Source organism: Centruroides vittatus, unplaced genomic scaffold (assembly GCF_030686945.1).
Source record: "Centruroides vittatus isolate TY-2023 unplaced genomic scaffold, ASM3068694v2 scaffold_712, whole genome shotgun sequence".
Classification (NCBI taxonomy): domain Eukaryota; kingdom Metazoa; phylum Arthropoda; class Arachnida; order Scorpiones; family Buthidae; genus Centruroides; species Centruroides vittatus.
In genome coordinates, this window is record NW_027122715.1 from 1,722,732 (window position 1) to 1,748,345 (window position 25,614).

At 33.2% G+C, this 25,614-nt stretch overlaps 1 protein-coding gene across 1 annotated transcript in view; it reads right to left on the bottom strand.

Moving 5' to 3' along the window:
• Nucleotides 1-25,614, bottom strand: part of LOC136989611 (uncharacterized) — a 51,305-nt gene that overhangs the window by 20,582 nt on the left and 5,109 nt on the right. Inside the window, 2 exon segments of the mRNA XM_067287829.1 lie at nt 10,700-10,781; nt 10,784-11,020. Coding sequence (XP_067143930.1) covers nt 10,700-10,781; nt 10,784-11,000 — 299 coding nt within the window. The 5' untranslated portion in view covers nt 11,001-11,020.

Here is a 25,614-nt window from a genome sequence, read left to right on the forward strand (position 1 = left end):
CATCGGTCAATGCACCTAACCTGATCATCCGCATTTCTTATATCCGAAGAGACGATAGCCTCGGGTGCACCAACCACCTCCCTAACAAAATATGTATCTGTGCAGTTCGAAAATAGCCACTTGTCCCTACTTTCTTCCATTATCCTAACTATTTTTTATGGCTACATGGAGAAGAAGAGCCAGAAGGCACACGTGCCGAATATTCATTACTACAGCATCTAGATGAGGAGATAACAGGGAAAAAACTTCCGAACTCGACAGTTTCCCCCCACGACTAATAAAAACAATAGAGATGGAAATGAAGAGAGAGAGGGGGGGAAACATTTGACCCGAAGAAGTTGTAAAAAATTTTCGCTTACTCACAAAACTATAGTAAATGAAAGGGAGTAGGCAATATTTTCGATGGTCCCCGAGGGTTGAATACCTGAAACCTCGATGGCCGTGCTTCTACAACTTCATTACACCGACAAACGTAGATCTGTTGCCACGGAAACGCCACATATATCAGGATAACTGCTTAGACAACGCGAGAAGGGAGGGTTGAGTTGACACGAAGAGGGGCGAAGAATCTACGGTTTATCGTAATGGAGTTGAGGAATTTCGTTTTTTTTTCCGTCCCCCTTCTTTCGCATTCTCAAATCGGATGCAAAGCCGTCTCGGGTCTCCGGGATATAACTGATCGCTTCTGGCAGGATTGGCCCTAGGAATGAATAGGAAAGACGACATAGAAGAGATGCGGTTGGGCCTACAAAAGTTGAAATCCTCTTTGCAAGTACCATCGATTCTGCCGGAGTGTTAGAGATGATGAAAGGAAATGACGAGTACTGGAAAGATTGTCAGTTCTGCTTTCTAGAAATTTGTTGAAATAGGTATGCCTTAAGAGAATATAAACCCTTTAAAAACATGCAAAAACACCGAGATGAAACTTCTCGTTATTTTCGTAAATCAAAATCAATTTTGAACTTAATAAAAAACATAATAATCTACCTAAAATAGTCTAGTAGACACTTGAAAAATATCAAAAAAAGTTGTAACATAACCAGCAAAATATTTGAAGTTTCTTAACAATATCAAACAAGGGTTGCTTATTCTAATATTTTATTGATTTTATGCAAAATATACCTTATAAATTAAAATGATTACACTCGTGATATAAGGAAAATCAATAATAACAATAGACTAATAATTAAAAACCATGCTTATGTTAGAAAATAAACAGAATCCAATGCAATGCATCTAAGCTAATCCAATGTAGTTGTTGAAAGGTTATAAGCCTATTATTTATAACAAAAAGTAATAATAAAAAAGATATTTTGTTAAATTGGACTAAGCTCATTTGCATCGTCAGTGATGCTTACAGGCAAAACTAAATTAGACAAAGTCGAGCTATGTTTACTTTTTAACTCGATTTGAAAATTTAATGGAGGCTCGGAGACTAACAAAACACGGAATTGAGAAAATTTAATCATTAAAACACGTGGGATTGGTAGAAGTTGCACGTGGACGGACAGAAAGGATAATTAATCCGATTGGGGATTAACAAAATACGCTTTTAGCGAGAATAAACTTCGAACACGTCGTGTTTACTATACATATATATACGCTCATATAATGCTATCTTCATCGAATCATAATCGGTAATTGTTTGGCTTCGGACTAGAGGTGTAATGCTGAAACAACAGCTGAACGTGTCTACTGCTTCTAGTATAAAAATCAAGCCCAGTAAATAGAAAATGCTGATAATAATAATGAGATATGACATCTTATGTTCAATCTGACAATCTGTTAGAAGAAACACAACGACCCATCTGGATACTTTATAATGAGATACAGATGAATGACATCTCTAACTTTTTATAAAATAGTATTAATTAATAAAGTTAGAAATTAACGAATAAGAAAATCCTTAATTACTTTCTTCTACGGATCATTTTAAAAGTACTGTAATATTAAAGCTAATGTCTATTAAACACGGGTTATCTTTACTTTTCTAATTTAAAAAAATTGAAAAAACTTTAGATTATATAAACTTGACTTTGTTTAGATACCATAGGAGTGCTACACACCATCGCGGTTTTTCGAAATGATACAAACATCACCCCGAGGCACAATAAAAGCGTGGGAAGAAATGTAAACAAGTATAAAGCAAATAAAACCGAAAAACCGAGTGAGGTAAAGCGTAATTATGTTCTTAAATGTTTTTGTTTTGTAGTAAAATGCTTATATTAAAGATACTGAACTAAAACAGAAAATAGAATAAAGTAACATTAAGCAGCTTCCTACTAACAAGCATCTCGAATCTATTAAAGCTTCCGATTCAATTTTGGATAGAAAATCGTCGGAGCAACGTAGTGTGACCATTAAATATATTATTATTTTTTTTTTTCCTTTCTTCCTTCCACTTAATTTTTCCATCGTTAACTAGAAATTCTTGATGACATTTTTGCAAATGAAGCACGACTTTTAATTAATAAATAAAGTTTCGCCGTGAAAATTTATCATGTTAAAAATTTAACGTTCCGTTTTTCTTCTTGATTCATCTTTTAAAAATGAAAGATTTACGCATCTCTGATTTGATTTTCATAAATTCTGTTATCATTAAATTATATGTTGTGACACCTAAGATAGAAAACTTTTAAAATTTCATATAATGCAATGATTAAAGTGAAGGGGGAAAAAGTTATCTCCCTCTTAGTGTAAAAAAAAGGCGACGATATCCAAAGAAACTTGGTCTGCACGATGAAACACGATGCCTCATTCCTTATATATTAGAAAAAAAAAAGTGAATAACTTTACTTAGTTTTTGATTTGTCAATTGACAAAGAGTAAAACGGTTGTAAATAGAAAGACGACAAAAACTTCAGATATCGATACCACTTCAATTTCCAACAATTCAAGGTCAGTTTTCAAAGTACACAATTCCAGAACAATATAACTACTTCTCTATCCTCCGTTTGGCTAAGATCTTGGCGTTGGGGAGAGATAGGAGGGCGACAGATGCAGCTGCTTCCACTTCATCGTCCCACACGACGGAAGTGGCCACTCCAAGACTTGGAGGCACGGCGAAGCCAATTGTACAACTTGAATCTGAAAAAGTTTTCAAACAGTTTTTGTCAAGCATATCAAGATTTCAGTAAAGAAACCATTGTTGCCCCCTCCCCCAATCGCATAATCTTGCTATTTGCTTCTTGAAGATCTTGGAAACGTTAGGAACAGATTAACATCCGACATCACATATAAATCGCTTTAATCTTAGCTTATCTAAAATAGGATTAAAACAGTGTTGTGAGTATACGGTTTTAATGAAAGGTTGCCCAAAAGGTGAAGAGACACAGATGCTCATTCCGAGCCAGTCAAAAGATCTATTCAAACTTTTTATTTTCTATATCCATTCAAAACTATTCACCTCTTAGCTAACGACGGCTTTATGAAAATAGAAAACTTGGATAGCACCTCCAGGGAATAGGAAGGGGAAAAAATAGCTACAATCTCTATTGCCGGAAGGCAATTAAAGAAATAACTCTCCCTCATTGTATGATTCAGAAAAAAAGGAAAATCTTTTCATCTTTAAATATTAGAAGAGGTATTTTTCATAAATAGATCATTTTATATTAAAAATTTCGTTATTGTCCATGCGATGACATTTGCCGTGTCTCGAGGTGCATCGCAGCATGAATTGAAGCATCAGACTTTGAAGAGAGCGGCTTTCTTTTAACAACCGGATGCTCGATGCTGGTTAAGTCAAAGGTTATCCTCAGGCAAACAATCCAGGAGGGAAGATGGTAATTTCACTATATGTGTTAGCCAAGTCTCCGAAGTTTGCTAACACATACTGCGAAATTACCATCTCCTCTCCTATATTACTCCTAAGAGTAATTTCTTTGCTCCGGATAAAAATTTACGAAAGGAGAACGGTTCTATAGAGTTTAATACAGATAATAACCGCAGATTGATTCTTTACTTCATTTCTATAAGTGAGGATAGATCTTATTCAAAGCAATATGACATTTAATATATGATAAACTGTTTAAAGCAGAAGAAGAAAGTTAATTCTGAACGTTAGGAGGTAAGTAGATTTTACTTAACTTGCTATGTAAATATAAACATCTTTGATTTTTCGTTGTTTATGATTATTCCAAGAGCATATAAATCTACATTATTTATTCTTTTAAATGTGCAATATTCTTAAAAGAACGACGTTTATCAAATGTAGATCTATTACTTAACGTTAGAAAGCATAGCACTCTAGTATATAAAACCATTTTTTTTATCTACAAATTTAGTAAACTTACACAGGAATGATTTTATTTAGATTTACATTTGTTTACTCTATATTGATAAACTTTTACTCTCTTCTGAAACATGTGAACGTACGCAATTAACCTAAGAAAAGATATCGAGCAATAAACATTCTTATTACATAAAATGAACAAGAAAAGAATCTATCCTATGTATTGAAATTTTAACATAAATATTTCTTATCTACAAAGTGTATTTATCCTTCCGAATCCTTTGTTTAAGAAGAACAAAAGAAAAAGTGTACTTATAAAATAAAAAAGGCAGACAACTCGGAACAAAACATGCAACGTCTTTCAGAATATTCAACGAAATGCCTGACGATGGGGCGATGCCAGGGGGGACCTCGACGCGACCTCGCCCTTACTATACAGACAACGCTTAGTTTAACCCGAGGTCACTGTAGGGGAGCAAATCCTTCCGAGAGGTTCTCTCCTTGTCCGATCGAATATTCATGGCCGATTGCACGTCTAAGCTGAGCCTAACAAGGTCTAGATCTGCATGAGGCAGGTGTATTTCTCTAGTTGTTGTTGGACTGCTTACGCCGGAACAAACAGGATTCTCTCCTTTAATAAGCATCGGAAGCGAAGATACAAGTACGGTACACGGTTACATTGCCTTCACGTCGTCCGAATGGAAAAACGGAAGCGATAGAAGAGACTGTTCAAAAAGGTACTTTCTACAAGACGGAGGAGGATCATCCGGCGCTTTGGCTGAGAAAATGAGACGGCAACCAAGGTCAAAGCAATCGCTCCGTCTCGATCTGCCAAGTTTAAGCCGGCCTCTGCCTTGGGGCATCTTGCCGCCTTCGGATGGTGACTCCCCGACGTTGAGAATATCCTGAATGTATTGTCAAACAATACAGTTCGGGTCAACAGAAAATTAACTTCTAGAAGATCGATCGAATTCTTCTAATAATATATTCTACGCTCTTCGACTTTTGAAACGTTTTAAAATGCAAAAAAGTCAGCAAAAGCGATGTTCTCGCACACCCACGTTTAGCAGTCAACGTCCTTTTATCCTCTCGCCAAAAAAAAAAAAAAAAAAAAAAATACATATTAACTTAAGGACGGCAAACCTCACTTTCGGACTCAGACAAAAGGATAGAGCAGAGCCTTTATGGATATGCCTAATTACCAGGACAATTAAAGACATCAACAATACGGAATGGAAAGTATCCTCCTATCTGGAATATCTTCTACCTCGGGCGACATTCATTAATTAGCAGCAGTCGCAGAGAGATAAACTGTTAAAGCGATTTACAGACAACTCCAAGTCTATCGGTTTGACGTTCGACTTGCTGGTAATTAATATAGGCATTTCAATATTAATGCAATAACAATTTCGGATTTCGATTCGCTCTGTTTAATTGGATAAACAGGATTTACTAAATCAAACGCCATAGTCTGTCCATCACAGATAAATATTGGAAAACGAACCTATTTACTCCCTATATCCCTGCTAGGATTAGAATAACTTATTATGTCGTATAAAGTATTTATATAGGATGAACCATAAATAAACTTAATAACCTTGAAAGATGATGCAATAAAATAAAACTACGAATATTTACGATTCTCTGAGACGTAAAATAAGAATTATGAAAATATAACTATCTGAACAGTGATTGGATGAAGAAAATCCAAGTTGACTTGTCTTTACTTATTTATATTTCTTCAAGCAATCATCTAAAGACAACATAGGCTATTCCAGATTAATTTCTCTTGGAATTTTTTACGTAAGCACACGTTTTTCAATTTGTGTCTTCTGTGCATGTGTTGTAAAGAATAATATTTGTATTCAATAAAGAACTTTTTGCCTCCACTATCTCATAATGTTTGCTTTTGATTTAGTATAGCCTACGACTTAGAATGTCTATAGAATTACATTTGCTTTCTTTTTTTTACAGAAATTCCATAAAATCTTAAAGTCTATTTTAATAAAATTAAAAATATACCTTCATTTAATTATTTTAAAGCTATACCTTAATACAAAATTACGCTGTGGCCAGACGTAACGTAACGTACGAAGAGCCTGCCTGAACACAGGCTGAGATATGAAACCGAAAATCCGTAAAGTAACTCTAGTTTAAGTAACATAGAAGCATCCAAAATAAGTGACATTCTATTACTGTGACTACAATAATGCCAATATTATTAATTCCTTCGGGCTATCTCTTTCATTCGGATATTTTCAATTGTCGAATACGTCTAAAATAGTAGCACAGATGTTTATTATAAGAATTTCTATAATACCGGTATATCAAGACAATTTTTAGTATGAAAAACAGTTGGAATTTATTAAATGCTAGTTAATTTACATTTAAAATAGCCGTTAAAGAAAATTAAAGTCAATTATTAGTAAATGTCGTTATGGTTAATGACGAGCAATCATGATATTCTTGGCATTTAATCAACGTCTATTAGTCTTTGTTACTGTCTTCATCGCGTTATATATTAGTTACTATCTGTAAGTTATAGCTAAACAGTAGCTACAATATTCTGTTTAATTAGAACAATGGGTGGAACAAAACAATTGCACGATTTTAAAATGATCGTATGACTAATGATGAATCATTCCCCTGCGATAAGATATTAAAAAATGTAATCAGAAATTCGCATAAAATAATGAAATAAAAATCGAAATTCAGTCGAAACGTTGAGTTTAATAACTTGCGTAGGTATCAAAGATTAAATCACGATTAGATCTGATCTATGTAAATCGTGAGTCAACACCTATCACTTCACATGAGTCAACAAATCAAGGTTAACGTAGCCTTGGATATGTAGCAAAACCTATGTGAACAAACTTATCAATCATACGCTACTTTTGCCGCTGTCGACTCACATTTGAAAACATAAACCAATCACAATATCGAATTACATTCTCTTTTTTTATCGATATAAAACAAACCATTCCATTGAGTCAAGATTTTTAAAGGAAAAAAAAGAAACGACGACATACACGATAATTTGCTTAAAATTACACATACTTAATTAAGTAATCGAACGACATTAACAATTAAGCAAAGTTATAATTAAGTGCCTGTTTCAAACCTGCGAAGGATGGACTTCATCACTTCTCACAGAAAAATACTTTTTTAAACTAAAATATGCGCATACAATTATAAAGATTGAAAAAAAAGACAGCAAAACACAAGTGTTTTTTTTCTTTTTTAACTCTTAAATATTAGCGTGTATAATATAAACGATTGCTTAACACAGTTTTATACCAGGTGAATTTCAATTAGGGAGGCCTATAGTTTTATTCTTAGACACCTGCTCATGTTCTAATAATTTGTAAGCTACTACTACCTGCATCTACAAGTAAATGAAGACGTATTTCTTATGCACCAACCAAACCAGACACTTTATATCCCCCCTTTTAATTCTAATGTACTCGAAGCACGGATTTATGACCACTTTAACTCCATTAGGAATGTGTTTGTTGCACCCTCCCTCCTGTTGAAAATAAAGAGAACTGTTACGAATCCAGTCGTCTCGCTTTTGGTTTTACGTTCTTCGTTTCAAAATATATATATACATATAAAGTGGAATGAATATAATGGTGATTCGTGACACGAATTTTCGTCTAATGGACTAGAATATTTTAATGATCCTAATCGATTTTATGTTTCGATTCAGTTACAATGCGAAAATTGGTACAGCATGTCTGATTCTCGGGGGGCTACAGAACTATTTTATCCTTTAATAACCTGGCTTCGAGTATCTGCCATTTTATTAAAATTTTAGCGGTTAAAAAAAGAAAAAAAAATCCCACCAGTGTACGTTGAACTTGTTATTTTCCTCACTCTTCTCCGTTTTCTATCGATAACTTTTTAACGAAATCCATTGATTTTTCCTCGTGTAGAATATATCGTGTTCTTAAAATACGCTCGAGGCAGGAATATCCGGTACTAAAAAGCAATGATAGTTCCTGAATGACCGGGTGCGGGGTAAAAGAAATGATGTAGATTAAGGGGCTACTGCAATCAAATCCATCTTATTGAGAGTAAGGTAAGAGTCTAACCAGTCGACCTTCATCTCTACTAATAATCATGTGGAGACAGTTTTCCCTCTGGAAACAGCCACTGCCATTCTTTTCTTCGTTTTCTATCTTATACGGTGCATATGGACACAATATAAGCTCGTGAAAAATTTTAAACAGTTAAAAAATATATTTACTCTATTAAGAATTTCTAATTTTATAAGTTTCGCTGCCATTTTCTCGTCTAAAAAAGTATTTCTTTAGAGACGAAGAGCTTAGATTGTTCTAATGTTCAGAATCGATTCGATCTCGTCTTCAGAAATTTCTTTGAATTTTCTGTTGATATAGGATTATTAAGCATTTCTAAATAAATGAAACTTTAAACTCTGGTAATAATATACAATCTATCCAAACGATTTAGATTTTTATACCGTTATAAATCTACCGGCATTTTCAGGAAATAATCCCATATAATCTCGGATGTAGCGAATGTATTTGCAAAAAAACCTACTAAGTTTTTGCAATTGTTTATATTTTAACCATCCCATATTTCCCAGTAAAGTGCTACTAAATCCAAACATCCCATTTTCGAGCACGGAAGACAAAAATAAAAGCAGGAAAACGAGTTCAATGTGTGTTGGGGGAAACTTAACGACATCCACCGATTGCAGTGAAAAACAAGAACGTGGGTGGTCCGAGTTCTGCTTTCCAGGATCCACCATAATTATCCTTAGGAATAAAGATCTATCCTCTATCAAACTATAAAATATCGCTTCTTAATTCCACTTCATATTTTATTTCTTCTCCTATCTTGCAAGAACGGAAACTATATAACGAATGAATAAATCACTATAAGAAACCGGGATTCTGTTAGAAATTTTGGCATTGATCTTTTTTTAATTTTATTAACCTTAAAAAAAGGAAAGTGAATCAGATAAAACAAGACACGAGAGATAAGTTCCCTATTAGAAGAGTTATATCATCTCAACACAATTCCCCCTGCAGCATCTGAGAACGGAATCAAAGACGGCCCCGATGTCAATCTCGCGTGGCACGCTAGACAGACAGCATCTGTAGTTCCGGAATCAGACAGGGATCCTTTATCAATTCATCTCTAAACTGTACTTCTCAATGTAATTAACCTTCTAGCAGCGATACCTTTCCACTCTTCATTCATATACGCAGCCGGCTATTTAATCGATTCCGAGTTTCAGTAACCCCTTTTCTGTAGTTAATCTGAGGAAGTTACAAGGCAAACCCACATTGGCTTCATTAAAACTAGAGCTCGGCTCTAAGGCAACCGATGTTTTAATTGGACTCCCGATAAATCAAAGCGGCCACCTTGCAACCACGTGACTCCATCGATCGCGTAGCCATTGTCACCGGGAGGCGTGCGACGCGTGCGAAGACAATGGCGACGAATTTATACTCTCCGCCAGGACCAGATTATTTTGACAGCCTTAATCTCTTCCCTGTGAAGTTTTTTTTTTCGTTGGAGAGAGATGTTCGATATAAATCTAGTCTTTGGATTTGTGATCTCTGCTTGGCCAGATTGTACTTGCTAATGGAGTCCTGTACAATGCCTCTGAGTAATCCGTACTGTAAATGCGTTTTTATGCTTATTAGGGATTAAACCCGTGTGTGGCTAGGGCTTGTGCGAAAGTTTACAATGCCTTTCGGACATTTTTAATTTAGATCGCTTTATATTTTAGATTCGGTTTGATTTTCAGAGGGCTAGATTGTGTGCCGACTGACCAGGAAAGGCTATACTACAATAAAGGTCGAAGAACCGTGGGAATGAGTAAGAGTAGGGATGGAAGTGGAGTCTTGGAATGTTTACAACTTCCGAGAACTAGCAGGAATAAAAAAAGAAAGGAAAAGAGAGGAAAGGGACTTTTGCTAATTTGCAGCAATTCATCTGGGAACAATTTAAAGACAATCTTAGACAAATTATGCACCTAAGCCGACATCAATTGTCCGAAACGAGCGGCCAACTCGTAAAAAACACCGGCCCACTAATGGACAATAAACAAGATGGCGTCCGAATTGCTCTAATGGCTCTAAAACGTCATGGCTTTAATTTAAGGTTCTTTTTTTTTCTCTAGGTTAGAATTAAATTTTGCAGAAAATTGATGGTTTCGGTAAGCTTATTGCTTAGAGATATTTGATAAAAGTAATCGATAAATCGATATTTTTTTCTACAGCAACTCACCGAACTTATAAATTATTATTGGAAGGGGAAAAAAATATTACTCGAAATAATGTATTTATTAAATTATTTTGGCTACTTAATGAGTTTTTGTATTAGTTCACATCATTGAAAATCAAAAATCGCAAAATATGTTTTAAGATCGAAACAGTTTGAACAAAGTTTAATAAAAATAGCTAAAGCAAAAGGGCTAATGGCCATACTTACTTCCAGAAGATGAAGGATGCAACTAAGAGAGCCACGACGAAGACTGATGAACAGACGGCTATAACTGGTAGGGATGGAAAAGTGCTTGAGTATAACCAGAACCGACCGGTTCCAGATGACAGTACTGAACATCGGAATCGTCTCCACCTCTGCATAGCTGAAGAGATGGAGGAGGGGGAGGAGGGGGAATGACAAACTGCGGCGGCGGTGGCGGCCCGGGACATTCGCAGTTATCATAGTCTCTACTATCTACATCCCAATATGGACTGAGATCGACGTGAGCCACTGCCTCAGGATCCATGATGTTTGATAAGAAAATACCTGAAACAAAAGAAAAGTATAAATTATCTTTCCTTTTCATTTCAAAAAATTTCAAAGGCAGAAAAAAAAATACATATATATTATTTTCCATAACTAATAACAAGATATGCATGATACCCTTTAGGGCCTAATTATTATTTTTGAAGGTTCGTGATCTCTGCCTGTCTAATAATCCATCCTTATGGACATAGTACTTACTAATGAATGATTCATTAGCAAAGTTACAAGGGAAGATCTATCATAGATCTATTTATTAGAGCTGCCTCGTTAGATGAATCACGATACGTTGTGATTGACTGGAATTAAACAAAATAACTATATTTTCTCGAATTGAAAACGGAAGAAAAATTATTACAAACTTCTATTTAGATAAAACTTTGATCGGAAAGTTGATACAAAACTTATCTAAATCAAAAATCAAGCGGCGGAACATTATTCCAATCAGAGAACTGCGAATGCAAATAAACTTTCAATCGACTGAGTCGAAGTTTGGGGGGGTTGGAAGTAGGAAAAAGAAAATAATTTGGCGCTGTGTTTTCAATTATTTTCCTTCCGTCTTGAGCGACTCATCATGGGACTTAAGCTGTCCTCCTGTAATTCGCATCCAACCAAATCTTCTCCCGTTCATACTCCTGAAATCCTGCCAGTGCTGTTACTATAGCAACGACATATCTTCCCCACTTCGTGAGAATTACGCTTTCCAAAAACCTTCAATTGAAATAGGTTTTATATTTATTTTTTGATTTGTTCTAGATTAAGTTTATAAAATTGAGGAGTATCGGGAGAAAGAAAATAAAAATATAGATTCGAAAGTGTGGCGAGTTTTAAATATACATACATACATACACGCATGTATATTTAAATACACACACACAGTATATTTTCCTAACTTCCGTTCAACAAAAGAAAAGAAAAGAAAAGAAAAAAAAGATAAATTCTTAGTTAGCCGGATGAGTCATTCATTGTAAAAATACAGATAAAAATCGGAATTCTTTTCTCTTTTTTTGTTTATTAAACTGGTTTCTAAAGGCTGGAAAAAGTTGAATGGATGCAAAAACAGCATAGCAAAAATTTTCTAGACTTTTTCTTAATTATTTTATCGGTAAATTTAATGTCTTCATCGGGAAATCGTGACAGAAATTCTTGAATATCATAACTATAGCTATCAAGAAGATATATCGTAGTAGAGCCATTCTCTAATTGGAATCATACCAGAACGTAATCATAACTATTGGTTGTTACGGTTTTCGGAGCCATTCTTCAGCGAGGTTACTCAAAACATCATTATTCATTCGTATCGAAACGTCATTACAGAGTAATTTGTTGCAGGAGATAAATTCCTTACACGAATTGGAAGTGTCGTGACTGCTTTCATTTCTCACCGTCCCGCTTCTATCTTTTGAGTAGTAAAGTAAACAATTCCTATGTGTTTTCCATTCCTCTCTCTCACATCATCGGACAGTTTTGTGACAAAAGATGTACGATATTCCCCTAAGAACCCCAAACAGTCCCCTAGGGGACTGTTGGAGGCGGGAATTTAGGGATTGGATAGGACCACACCGGCTGTCCAAACAGGATTCGGATATACTGTACACTGTAGACTTAAAGGTCTGATTCGGTGTTTGTGGACACACCGCTGAGTCACGTTTCAGCCGCGATACACGTGTACCAAAATAGTCACGCTTATCGTGGTCACGGGAGCGGCTCGTGACCGGTTACAAATTTGGACTTTTTTTTTTTTTAACTGATAGATCGAATGGTACGATTTGACTCGAGACTAATGGTTATTTCCGAAAATGCCATTTCTCCAGTCGTTAACTGGGTAATTGATATCTGGGAATCATCACGATTATTTATATCTATTATATGTTTTTTTTTCCTCTTTTCCCTGCTTAATTTTTGTTTCTCGATTAATTATATATTAGCCTAGACGCGATGTCTAATAGTGAAGAATGGAAGAGAACCGAGATGACTCTAGGGAAACGGCGATGGGGAGGTGAAAATGAGAGAGGAAAACCCGTAGATGAAGGGAGAAGGAAACAAAAAAAAAATAGACAAAGAAATATTGTCAAAGTAGTGCTTGAGTGATTGAAAAAAAAAGAAAAATGGCTAGTATCTGGAATGAAAAAAAAAGATAATCAGAATAAAACGACTGAGTGGATTTCTACGCTATTCAAGAATAGCTTTTAAAATAGATTTATGTATATTTAACTATAGAATGTTAGCAAATAATAATAGCTTTAAGTGGATAAGAAGCGAATTAGTAAAATTCATTAGTGACCAATTTAATTATAAAGTTATGTAGTACTGCATATATAGTTCTTTATTAATATATCAACAATATTTATTTCATTCGTACAGATTCATATACTTATATGAATCTATAAGAATAATAATAAATAACTAGTTATTTACATATTATATATCGTGCACTCGCTATTGTCTCACAAAATTCTCAACGTGCTCTATCTAAAATGCAAATAGACAATATTGAATTACTAGAATAGGATCGATCTACTTCACTACAGGTTATCGTAAAATTTTCCTTAGTTTTTAATGCAAAATATATTTCTTAATGTTCTGATCTATCTTCAATACATAATACATCAATAGAAACACGCGTAATATAATAAGAGATACACACTGAACACTGATCAATATATAAAATGTATTGTAATATGGTTAAGCATATAATATTAAAACGTATAGTATGAAAATTTAATGAATATCAGCTTATATAATACAAGAATATGTTATAATTTTTTAAAAACAAATTAATTATAAAATAATGAAAAGTTGTTTATCCAATTTACGAAGAACATCACTTTAAATCTACGTATCCAATTATAACCTGTTGCATGTTGATCTCGTATTAAATTATACAATACCAACACGCTTATATGTGAAATATATATATATATATATTTTAAATACATTTCGCCTATGAACTGAATATATTTTATATTGAAATTAGCGTAAATTTACGGATTATTTGAACAAGATAAGAAGTAATACTTGATAGATTTTTATGAATGAGAAGAAATTAGCATTCTAATTTAGTGATTAATAATTTTCCATCAGAAAATTGCCTCTTTTTTTTGTCAGAAGAAAAATAACGAGTTACTAAGGATTCATTTTTCTGTTTTGTGTGGAATAATTCATAAAATTAAATTTAAAATGATTATTGTAATCATTATTATCTTGACAATTTTAATAAGTAGAAACCGATTTTTTTTTTTTTGAAAGTAAATTTTTTCTGATTAAAAACTTTCAACTTCAGGAAATTTTTAATTCAATTACTTTTTTCTTCTTCGATAAAATTGTTTTTCGTTCGGCTATGCGCGTTATCTAAATTCTGTAACTTAAGGGAGGAAAGGGTGAAAAAAAAGATAGGATAATATGATAAAAATCACACTAAAGTTAACGATACATTCACTTATTAAAACCGTTAAAAATAAAATTGTTTAATTACTTTTTAAAAGAGTTTTTTTTCCTTTTCTTTTCTTTTCTTTCGAAAGGATGTAAGATGATAAGCTTCTTTGTCAATGAATTTTCAACCGGTGTTATTGTCCAAGCTGGACTAATGTTTGACTCATGCAATGTGTATCACATTGCGAACCAACCAAGAAAGATTGATAAGTATCGTATTGATGGGGATTAATGAAACGCATCGCTTCCTAGAAGCTAATCAATCTCTGCATCTAGAAATTTCACAGATAATTTAGGTGTCGAAGAGATACAAAACGAATGAATAAATACATTTACAACAGTGACAATGACCGATAATGAGATTCAATGGCTTCTCTATTACCATATACTAATAAATAACAAAGGTAAAATTAAATTTTTAAATCATATTTCGAACTAAATTAAAAGCTTTATAAAATTCAAACTAAAAAGTTATCACTTTGCAAGATATATATATATATAGAGAGAATATGGAAAATAGCTTTTATGGATAGTGTGCATGCTTATTGATATTGAAAGGGACGTTTCTGAAAAAGAAAATGAAAAAAAAGGTATCGGGAATCGTTATTTTATCGATTTATGGCACCGTTCCCATTTGTCATACGTCTAGGCCATGGTCAGTTTGACACAGCTACCCACCCCTTAAAAAATTACTGGCACATATATAGAACTAACTAGCTAAATTTATTTCTTATACCAACCAACAAAACTCAATTTAGTCTAGAAAAAAAAAAACTATTCTGGACTTAAATTGAAAAACCCATTAATATAAGTTAATAAATTTACACTCGCAATAGTTCTTTTAGCTTTTTATAAAATCGAATGCTTCTAAAGGTTGGAACAACTCGTGAAATAAATCGAATTCCGATTATATTTACTAAGAATTTAATTAGAATAATACAAATTTTATTTGTAATTAACGCTATATATATTCAAAAATTGTTACAAGACTGGGTGAAGCAGACGTTTAACTACATTTCTGTAATCAATATCAATTTATTGATCGACTGAATAAATACGGTAGATTGTTCGTGTTACAAAAGATTAGAATTGATATGAATCGTCCATCTGTTCTCCTATCGGACAATTTCTGAATGGGACAAACAGCAAGAATTTAGAGCAATTGCTCTATCGATTCTATCGATAATTATCACGTGATCGCCTCTTATAATATTCTACTGACAACTAAAAAAGGCGCCGTATATAAACCTTTATCGTACATTTTTCCTGATTTATAGTATTTAGGTACTCTCTAAATTTAGAACGTTACGTAATTTTTTTCTTTTTTTCGCTTGGAGGTGAGTGTACTTTTCACTAGTCGTCTAGGTGATAATTTATCTTTAAAAACTTTTGGTTTACTTGACTCGTGATGCCATTTTTTTTTTCCTACCCCAGTCTTTGGCTCTGTTTCCCTTAAGAATAGAGGTCGAACGTCAAAGGTCATTATAGGGTAGAAATGATAAACAGTTTGGGGTCAAAGCCGTCATCTCGAAGCTCGGATTTCTTGCTCTAAAATGACAAAAGTTTCTAGAGTTTTTCCCTTTTTCCCTTTTTTTTTAGTAAATTATTAAAGCGAATTAATCCAAAAAGTTAAATGGATGAATGTTGAGATTCAATCAGAATAACAGAAAAATTGTTAATATCCTTCATCAATTTTCATTCCATTGTCTGCAGTTCAGTGTCATCCGGATGACGATTCCTGCTATCTGATGTGAAAATCCTGTCTTAAAAACGATTTTTGGAAAGGGATAAAAAATAAAATAAAATAAGTTAAAAAGAATGTCTATTTTACAATTTAAAATATTCGTTATTAAGTGAGGATTTCCTATACAGAGCTATTAAAACGAGAAACGGTGCTGCATGCATACGAATTCGATCCCTGTCGCATACGTTGAATAACATTGGGTGGCAGAACGTCTAGGCCCTGCCTAACTTGATATTCTGCGGCGTGGCAGGAGGAAAGACGTTTGTCAACTTTTTTTGGGTGTTTGTTACTGCATAACTAGAAGTTACTAACAGATACTGTGTCCTTCTTACTGTGTGCAAGAGAATGTCATTTTCCCCTCAAGATTTGAGGGAAAAATCCTACCGCGAAGACTCGTAAAACAAACTATAAGTACAGAGATAATGAGCTTTCTAATTAAAAAAAAAGTAATCAGTTTTATTGTTTTAATTGCTTTCTTGATTAAAAAAGTTGTACAAACAGTTTTTTTTTACTTGAGCAATTTAAGGTCGGAAATTTAAAATTAAGCACACGTTTATATTAGATAGATAGGAAATCGGGTAGAAAATTATTATTATTTTTTTAATAGTGATTGTATAATTAAATTACATATAAAATTTTATTAAAAGCAAAATCAATTGTATGCATATCCTGAAAATCAAACGGAATAAGTTGGAACAATTGTTACAATTATCCAAATTATGGAGCCAAATAGCAGAAAATGTATCTGCTCGAGTGTAATAGATATAATTATGTTAGAAAAATCTTCGATTCTCGAAGAAAATTCGTAGTGAAAATAAATAAATTCATCTAACGATTTTTTAAAACTTTATTCTTCAATTCTTTTATTGAAGGTTCACTAAGTTAATTCAGAAAAAATTTAAATTAATTTGGAAACCACTTAAGGTAATGAAAAAACAGGAAGTAGAAAAGAGCAAAAACTAAAAAAAAGAAGTGCAATTGTGCACGCAAAAGAAATCTCCTAATGCCCATAAATAGTAAGATTTTATTGTTTATACGTCAATAAAATTATGAGTCATTATTTAAATATAATAACGCCCATTAATTATCTTAATTTCTATTTTTTTTAATTACCGCTAAGTAAGTTGTCTTTTCAATCAAGAGCAATTTTTCAGGAGGAGGAGAAGGAGGAGGAGGAGGAGATGAAAGAAGTTTTTGAGGGACTAAATAAAAATTAAATCTGTTCTTAATAAATATCGGCGTAGAAACCTTATCTAATTAGCATATTAAATACCATCTGAGCCCAGGGGTATATAATAGGGAACCTATAAGGATTGTGGAGTCTATCCCTTGTCACAACATTGGGCCCATTTAAAGAGTAAAGCCTTCTTTCCACAGTGATTATTTTAATGCTACCCGATCTCTTCACACTGTCTTGATTAAAATGCGTAGAGTTTTATTGGACAAACCGTATGACAGCAAAGTTGACAGCTAATTTTGCAGGTAATTTGCTGTTTCTCTTTAAAGCCAGCTCTTCTGCACTTTTGTGAACTGGTCTTTCCCTCTTTTCATTTTTCAGATTAAAACTTTTATCTTAATTCAACTTGGCAGACGAGTTGGAAGGTGTTAAGCTGGTCGTAAATCTGGTGATTTAACTTCGACTGTAAAGATAAACGATAAAATTCAATTGGCTGGAATGATTGATACTAAATGAGTAATGGTGTGAGAGACTTGAAAGGAAGAATAGAATGAAAAAATTAATTATTCCTCATCTTTATAGTCATCTCCTTTCTCTTCATCTCTTTCTCCATTCAGTAAAATCAATTTAACAAAACAGTTTTGAGGATTAATTTTGCTGGATTCAAACTTTTTAAAACTCATTTAAATAGCTTTACAACTATAAATAGTGAAAAGTGTAAGGAAAATTAATAAGTCAAAAGAAATTTTTACAAGTTTTTTCTAACCTTTCTCAAGCCGATTCTTTAACGTGGATTGCTTCATCATAACACATTAAATACTATAATTATTAATTAATAATTCAATAGATAATTCTATTTATCTGTTTAAAAACGTTCTTCGTTTGTTTTATAACGCGCAAATCGACTTAACATCCATCCATCACACACGTTTTACGTCAACCAGTCCACAATAGAAATGTGTAACAGCATATTGTAAGTTAAATTGTTAGACGAACAAAGAGAAGAAAAGTATATTTCGAGTACGTTTGACTTATAACCTTTCTAACGTCCTTCTGTTTGTTATAGAGCTTAAACGACAAAGAACAAACCGGAAAACGGTACAGACCTCATATTCTCATTTTGTCATGCTGATTGAGCAGATGTTGGCAGTTTAACAATGATTTTTGATAGTTTTCAGGGGGTGCCGTTCGAGATAAGCTTTTTAACAAATTTAGCTTGTTAAGAATTTTGTCAAAGACATTTGCCTTTCTCATTCTTACAGATAAGATTCTATAGAACGATAAAATCTTACTGTAAATATATTTTAAGGATATTTACTGATAGTTTACGACATAAAAATGCCTCTAGTTTCCTAACTCGAACAATAACTAAGAAACTCTAAAAGTATTGGTAGATAATTTTCTATTTCTCGATACATTTTGATACAACTCTGGCATCATTATCATTCTAATAGCGGAGACCATCGACATTCCAAAAGCCCTTCATCAGAGTCCTTCAGATTAGATGACGACAAGTCCTTGAAGTAGGATGTCACTTCAGTCGATGAGAGGAACACTCCATTGACAGATCTCTAATCTCGAACGCTGCGGGTGTAAGAGTTCCTGTTAATTCCGTTGTTTCAGGAATGTTCGCACTCGATAACATGGGAAAAATAAGTTCTGTGATTACGGCCCATATAACACTACTCGTATAACAGCTTCCAACAATTTTGGAGACGGTCGAACAAGTGTAATTAGCCGATCTCCCGTTCTTCTAGTTGAACCAATTTCCACGTAATAACTACAATGTTTAATGTTGCTGAGCATTCAACCAATTACTTCTTTCTTTTTTTTTTTATCTAACCGAGTGATACATAGAAATACACGTATAACAGATTATAGTGATTTCTTGCTGGAAATTTCATACATTTTAGTAAATCGAAAACAAATTACATTGATTTATAAATGAGATGAAACGTGGAGGAGAGGACAGATCCATTCCGAAAGTGTATTTCTCTACGTTGATATAATTTTCAATTGTGAACTAAACAGGGCCATTGTAGTTTCGACAAAAAGCTCTAGCGAAGACTCGAGTCTATTGTAAACATACAATACTTTTCTATTCGAAACGAAAGATTTTTTTTTTTTTTCACTAAAATACAATTTCGCCATCTGGAAATACGACCGAATTATCAAATTCTAGTCAAATCGAAAGAAGAAAAATTACTTTTAACTTAATAGAAATATAATAAAGTTATTAATTAATTTGGAATTTTATAAATATAAAATATTCTTTAGTTAGAAATAAAATATTCAGCAAAAGTCATTTATGTCTTTGACGGAGTATTCAAAGATTAATGAGACAATAAAGTTACAAAATATCAAGCTTCCGTGACAAAATGTCAAAACACGGTTTGTCCATGTTTCCAATAAAGATTTCTGCATAAATAAAGCGCTTTTCAATAAATATCGGTTGTTTAGATTAACGTGACACGTTTTCGGTGGCCACCTGGCACTTTCTGTTGCTTGATGAGTTACACACGAACGTGCTGATCTATTCTTATCTTTTAAGAACTTTATCGATTACATTAACCAATCTTTAATGTCATTAAGGAATGTGTTTCTTTCTGGAATTTCGCGTTTCAAATGGGATTTTTTTTTTGTTTTCTTTTTTGGGGATTGACCGTATGCTTTGTTTGTTGTTTGTGTGTAGCGGATCAATGAAATATATCAACTTTAAAAAATATTACGCAAGAAAATTGCGTAAGAAGAGCAAAGATTTATAAATAACTCATTATCTCGACACGCAATCAGTTTGAGGAAAATTCTTTGATGGGTTTCAACTGTGATATGACCTCGGGGAGGAGACTAAAGCAATCCCTTTGTAATCAACCGAAGGCTTGACCATAGACTTTTAACATCACCGGTTTCCATAGAAACCGTCCATCAAGTCGACTTGAGTCATCTATCTTCATCATTCGTCACGTGCACCTCTTTACTCCCTCCATGCTAACCGGGTTTAGATGTGCGCGGCAACTGCAAGTAGGGCACGAGGCCCGCCAGTTTCTACCATACAAGAAGCACACCGAAACACCTTTTCGGCTTCCGCACGTGTCTAGCAATATCGCAGCCTGCCTATAAGACTAGGATATTAAAATCGGGTGGAACATTGATTTGTAAGTTAACAAAAATTTATATTTTAAACTCGAGTAAGATCAACAGAGCAATTTAATTAAGATTATAATTCATACTTAGCCTAGAATTTACTATAAATGATATTGCAGAAAGTAGATTAGATGGAGGAGGAGGATATAAGAATAAATTTCAGAGGAGTTAATTACAAAAATTTTGTCAGGAAGCTGGATAAGTTTGGGATATTACTTTTAAAAATTCTTCAGCCGCCTTCCAATTCCATAAAAATAGCTTTTAGATATGACATAGCGCGAGAAAAGTGTCCCGAAGTGTCTTCTTCTGTCACATGTTAACCAAGTGAACAAGTTTATGTTCCCCGGTGTGTTCTGTCTATGCTGATAAGAAAGAAGCTTGGTCGTGAATAAAAATTCATGTCTTTATTCTCAGCTAACGACTTTTACTGTTATCAGCAAGGGACTGTTTATTGTTCGGTCCGGTACAATCAAAGTACATAGTTTTTCAACAGAAAATGATGACTATCTTCGCATGTTTTGATCGTATCCATAACTAGAGTGCAAATACTATCTTAATAATGGAAATCACTTTTATATATACTACTACTACTTAACACTTCATTTCCTAATCGTTTAATTGTTATTAGCTAACGATTTAAAAATGAGAAAAAAAATAAAGTTGATACGAGAGTGCCTATGTTTTCTATGCTTAAAAACACTTATTTTTGAAAGATTTCAAAGAAAATTTTTACTCAAACATATGTTTAAATATATAACTTGAATGTTTCAATCTATATATATATATATATATGTGCAGAGACTATTTCTTTTGGTAAAGATAAATCCAACACCCTCCTAACCGAAGCGAGATGCACGAAATTCAATCTATTATTGCATAATCTGAAATTTCACACCTGTGGTCAGGTTTATCAACACAGCAGAAATTTCTCACATTTTCCAATACAGTTCACGTTATACAGATTAAACCCAAACACGCTCTTTCGTCACTAACAAAGAAATATTAACACTCGACAAGGTAACGTTTGCATTCAATTTACAGCTAGCTACAGAAAGATAAACGAATATATTATTTTTTTCTAGAACGTTTCTAGTTATAAAAATTAAAAAATATATATAATAATGCTAATAGTTTATAAGCGTTGAAACAAAAAAACTTTTTTATATTTCACACTGTTATGAAGCCGTATCCCATCTGGTCATAAACTAACCTTATAGTAACAGCTGTCAGCAGTTATATAAAATTAACACCTGGTAACTAAAAACCGCTTTACAGTGCAGGTGTGCTTCTAATTAAAACATTGGTGAAAAGAAAGTTTTAAAAATTTACTGTATTTTTCCTAGATAAGAAAAAAAAACACAAGTGATATCACTCCCTATTAAATATTATGACACTTAATAAGAAAAATGCACACTTCTTAAAAATATATACTTGTTTCATCGCAGCGAAAATTAATGTTTTTTTAAGCTGTTTTTCCTCTTCTTTCTCTCTCTCTCTCTCTCTCTTCTTTTTTTTTATCTCGGGATAAGTTAAAAGAAACAATTTCTTAACTGTCAGATGAGAAGATGCCGAAAGTTTTCGACAAGTCAGGCAATTTCGGTAAATTCTCTAGCCACAGAAGTTGTGTTTAATTCGTGAGGAGTTTGCGGCGTCAATTTATTTTTCTTTTGCTCCTGGTTTATCTCAATCCGACTGACAAGACTAAGACGCTATTAGCGAGAGAGTAACAAGTTTGTTAGCAGAGTCGTCACCCACGTTACAAGTGGCAGATGGAAAACTCGAGGTAAGATTGTATTTATAGTAAAAGAAAATATATATATATATATATTAAAAAACAAAATACAACGCTGAATATATTAAGAATTTTTGCCAGTTTTTTTTTTACGATAATAAATCTAACTGCATCCATCATCACACTTCCTTTTATCTATGTAGGAAATATCACAGATATTTTTATCGGCAATTATTCTAGATAATTAAATATGTAATAAAGAAATAGTTTGATATATAAACATTAAAGTAACGTTTGAATATTTTAATATTTTTATTAAAAAAAATCGTGTTCTTTCGATTGAAGGGTCGTGATTTAACTTTGATGTTGGTGAATCGAATCGATATTAACTATGGCAAGAAACCTTACAACTGAAAATGAGTAAAAATTTATTTTAATACTATTCATGATATTCTAATTTATTCAAATATAATTAAAGAAGATTTCTAAACATATCTCTTGTATTATAATTATTATATATATATATAAAAAAATAAGAGTTTCGAGATCAGGAAATTGCGGTGTTACTTCGTCGAAAAATTCATACTTATCAAGGTTGCGTATTACGTATAGTTTCTATTTGATTTTATTAATTTAAAACTAGCTTACAACCTTGTACTCGAACCAAAAAGGTGTTTTTTTATGATGTAAGATAAAATCTGGTTTGTTTTCAAACTATTTTCTCTGGTTATGTCCAAGGAGGAAAAAAAATAAAATACGACTACAGATGATATGTAACTAGAAGTAACGTTTTTAATATATTTTTTCCCCTTCATCTTTTTCCCCCTCGACAGAAAACTTTAATGAAAACATATTTGTAACGATTTAAGCACATTAAAAACACATCAGCTTTTTTCTGATAATTAGTCAGTTGATATAGAGGCAGAATTAATCTAAATTACTTTTGCTACAAATCAGAAGAGGATAAAATTTGTTTCTGTTAAAACGAATTATCGTATTATGACAAATTGTCTACACGTTTTCTCTTAATAAATGAATTCTGCTTCTTCTACCGATTTTGCTCTACGTCATCTCCATTATCTTTTCTTGTAATGGTGATTAGATATTTCGTGCTCCATAAGGAACAGTTAAAAAGAAAAGTAAAAAAAAAAAGCCTACACAGTTAACCTAGAGAGTTCGTGAAGGGCGTAAACCTCTTCTTTAGCTTATCGAAGCTAGGCAATGAGACAGGTGTTACGAGAAGAGAGCCAGTTACATTGAAATGGGCCATTCTGTTGCTGACCTCCACTACAAGGTTGCTGGACGCTTTGATTCACCGTCCCAGATGAAAATCTACTGGCTACCACCTTTTCCAATGGCTCTGTAATTATTTTGCTCACCACGACCTGTTTCGAGGACACTGCTCCATACTAGAGATAAACTGTTCATTATTTTCTTATGCTACGATTTTTAGTTAGGGTGATATCTTGCCAAAATTACTATCTTGATCGTTTCTAAAACCTATAGGATTGTACGCTTGCCATCTGTGATTATGACGAAAGTAAAATTTAACATTCTCTTAAAAGGTTTTTTATGCAAAAAAAAGAAAAAAAAACATATTTAAGACCCGAGGCTGTTTGCTGTTAAGGAACATTACCGTTAAAAAAAGCAACTTTTTTCTATATTACCTCGAGTTTAAAGGTGCTACAGCTTTTTGTAAATATTCGAAACTGATTTAAGTTTTATCGAGAAAAATCTTAAACGACTTTGTTATTGATTTGGCTCAAGACTGCTGCTCTGCCAAGTCAAAACTTCGGTTGCAAGTCTGGCTCATATGACTGGGCGCTGCCATTATGCAGACCCTATTATTTACGAACATCGGAAGTTCTACCGAAGGAAATAGCTCGGTAGCGATAATTGTGTTATTCCGGAGCCATTCTTTTTATTCTGATGGACGGAATATAAGAACGATAAGCTTCCTGAAAGCACGGAACAGTCCTCCATTAACGTCGACTGAAACGTTATTAATTTTTTACCCCACCTAAGCAAAACTAGTCCATTTTTAACGTTACAGATAAAGTTCCAAATATGAATTTTCCTACTTCTCATTACGTCTTTGATTGCGGTGAGTTAAATATAGTAAGTACAGACAACACGGAGAAGTGCATAAGAAGGGAAACTACCATTGGCAATCTCGAAAATCTTACATATTCGGTTACAGAATTGTTCGTGGATATTTTTAATCACTGTTCCAAATAGAGATATCATTCGGGGTGCAACGCTTAAAGAGAATGATAGGTATATTAGCCACTCCAACCTCTGGATAGATGATGCTATTGTTGACAGAACACAGCCACTACTATCTCCCCCATCCCCCTTTAACAAGTAAGCTGTATTAGGAATAACACAATGCTGTGGTGGTTAAGGACTACAAGTCATCTGATCTCTATACACAAACAAGAGGCCCTACCTACAGGAAGGCTGTCAGTCCAATGATGGATTAGATCCACAAGGAATAGGACAAAAGTCCTGTTATTCTCATCCAGTCAGAAACAACAAACAGGGCTTAGGCGTAACCTCTCTTTCCTCTATCTGGCTCCATACAAATGGTGTGTTCTTTCTTTTTTTTTATTTCTTGGGGTAGCTACTCCGATATACAATCTAAACGAGTGGTGAGAGGCGGTTTAGAGAGATAGTGTGCCGAAACAATCTCTGTTTTGTTTCAAAGTCCGTGTGGAAAAAATTTTAAAAATATATTTCCTTCTAGTTCATACTATTCTGTTTAGTGTTTAGCTCCTTCATCCAAATAACTTTAAACAAATATTACATTAATTTAATCTTCATTAACAATCTAATTTATTTATTTACTTTAACTGTAGCAGTAGTTTTCGATGTATACTACACGAATTTCCTTTCTATAAACATTACTAAAAATTATTTCGAGATTATTATCAGTTATAAAATAAAATCTATATATTTTTAGTTCATTTATTTTAATTAATTGTTAAAATTGTTAGAGTTGGTAGTCCTAAATATATGATCTTTAATCTGTGGAATTAACTACAGCTGAGTTTAAAGTACAATGGGTGTACTTCCAGACTAAAATGAACCGTAAATAAATAAAATTCAGAAATGTTAGATACGACAAATGCATTTTTTAACGAAAATTGATTGGAGGATCCTTCTTTCAACAAGTATTTACTGTAGAAGTAAAAATATCTATCTAAATTTCTACCCATCTCAATCAATTCTCATTACGATAACCATATTTTCAAGCAATTTCTGTTAAAAATCACTTATATAACTAACATACACTGCAGTATTTACATTCATAAGAGTTATTTCACTTAATTTTATCATCTCTAACATATCCAAAGCTTTATACTGTA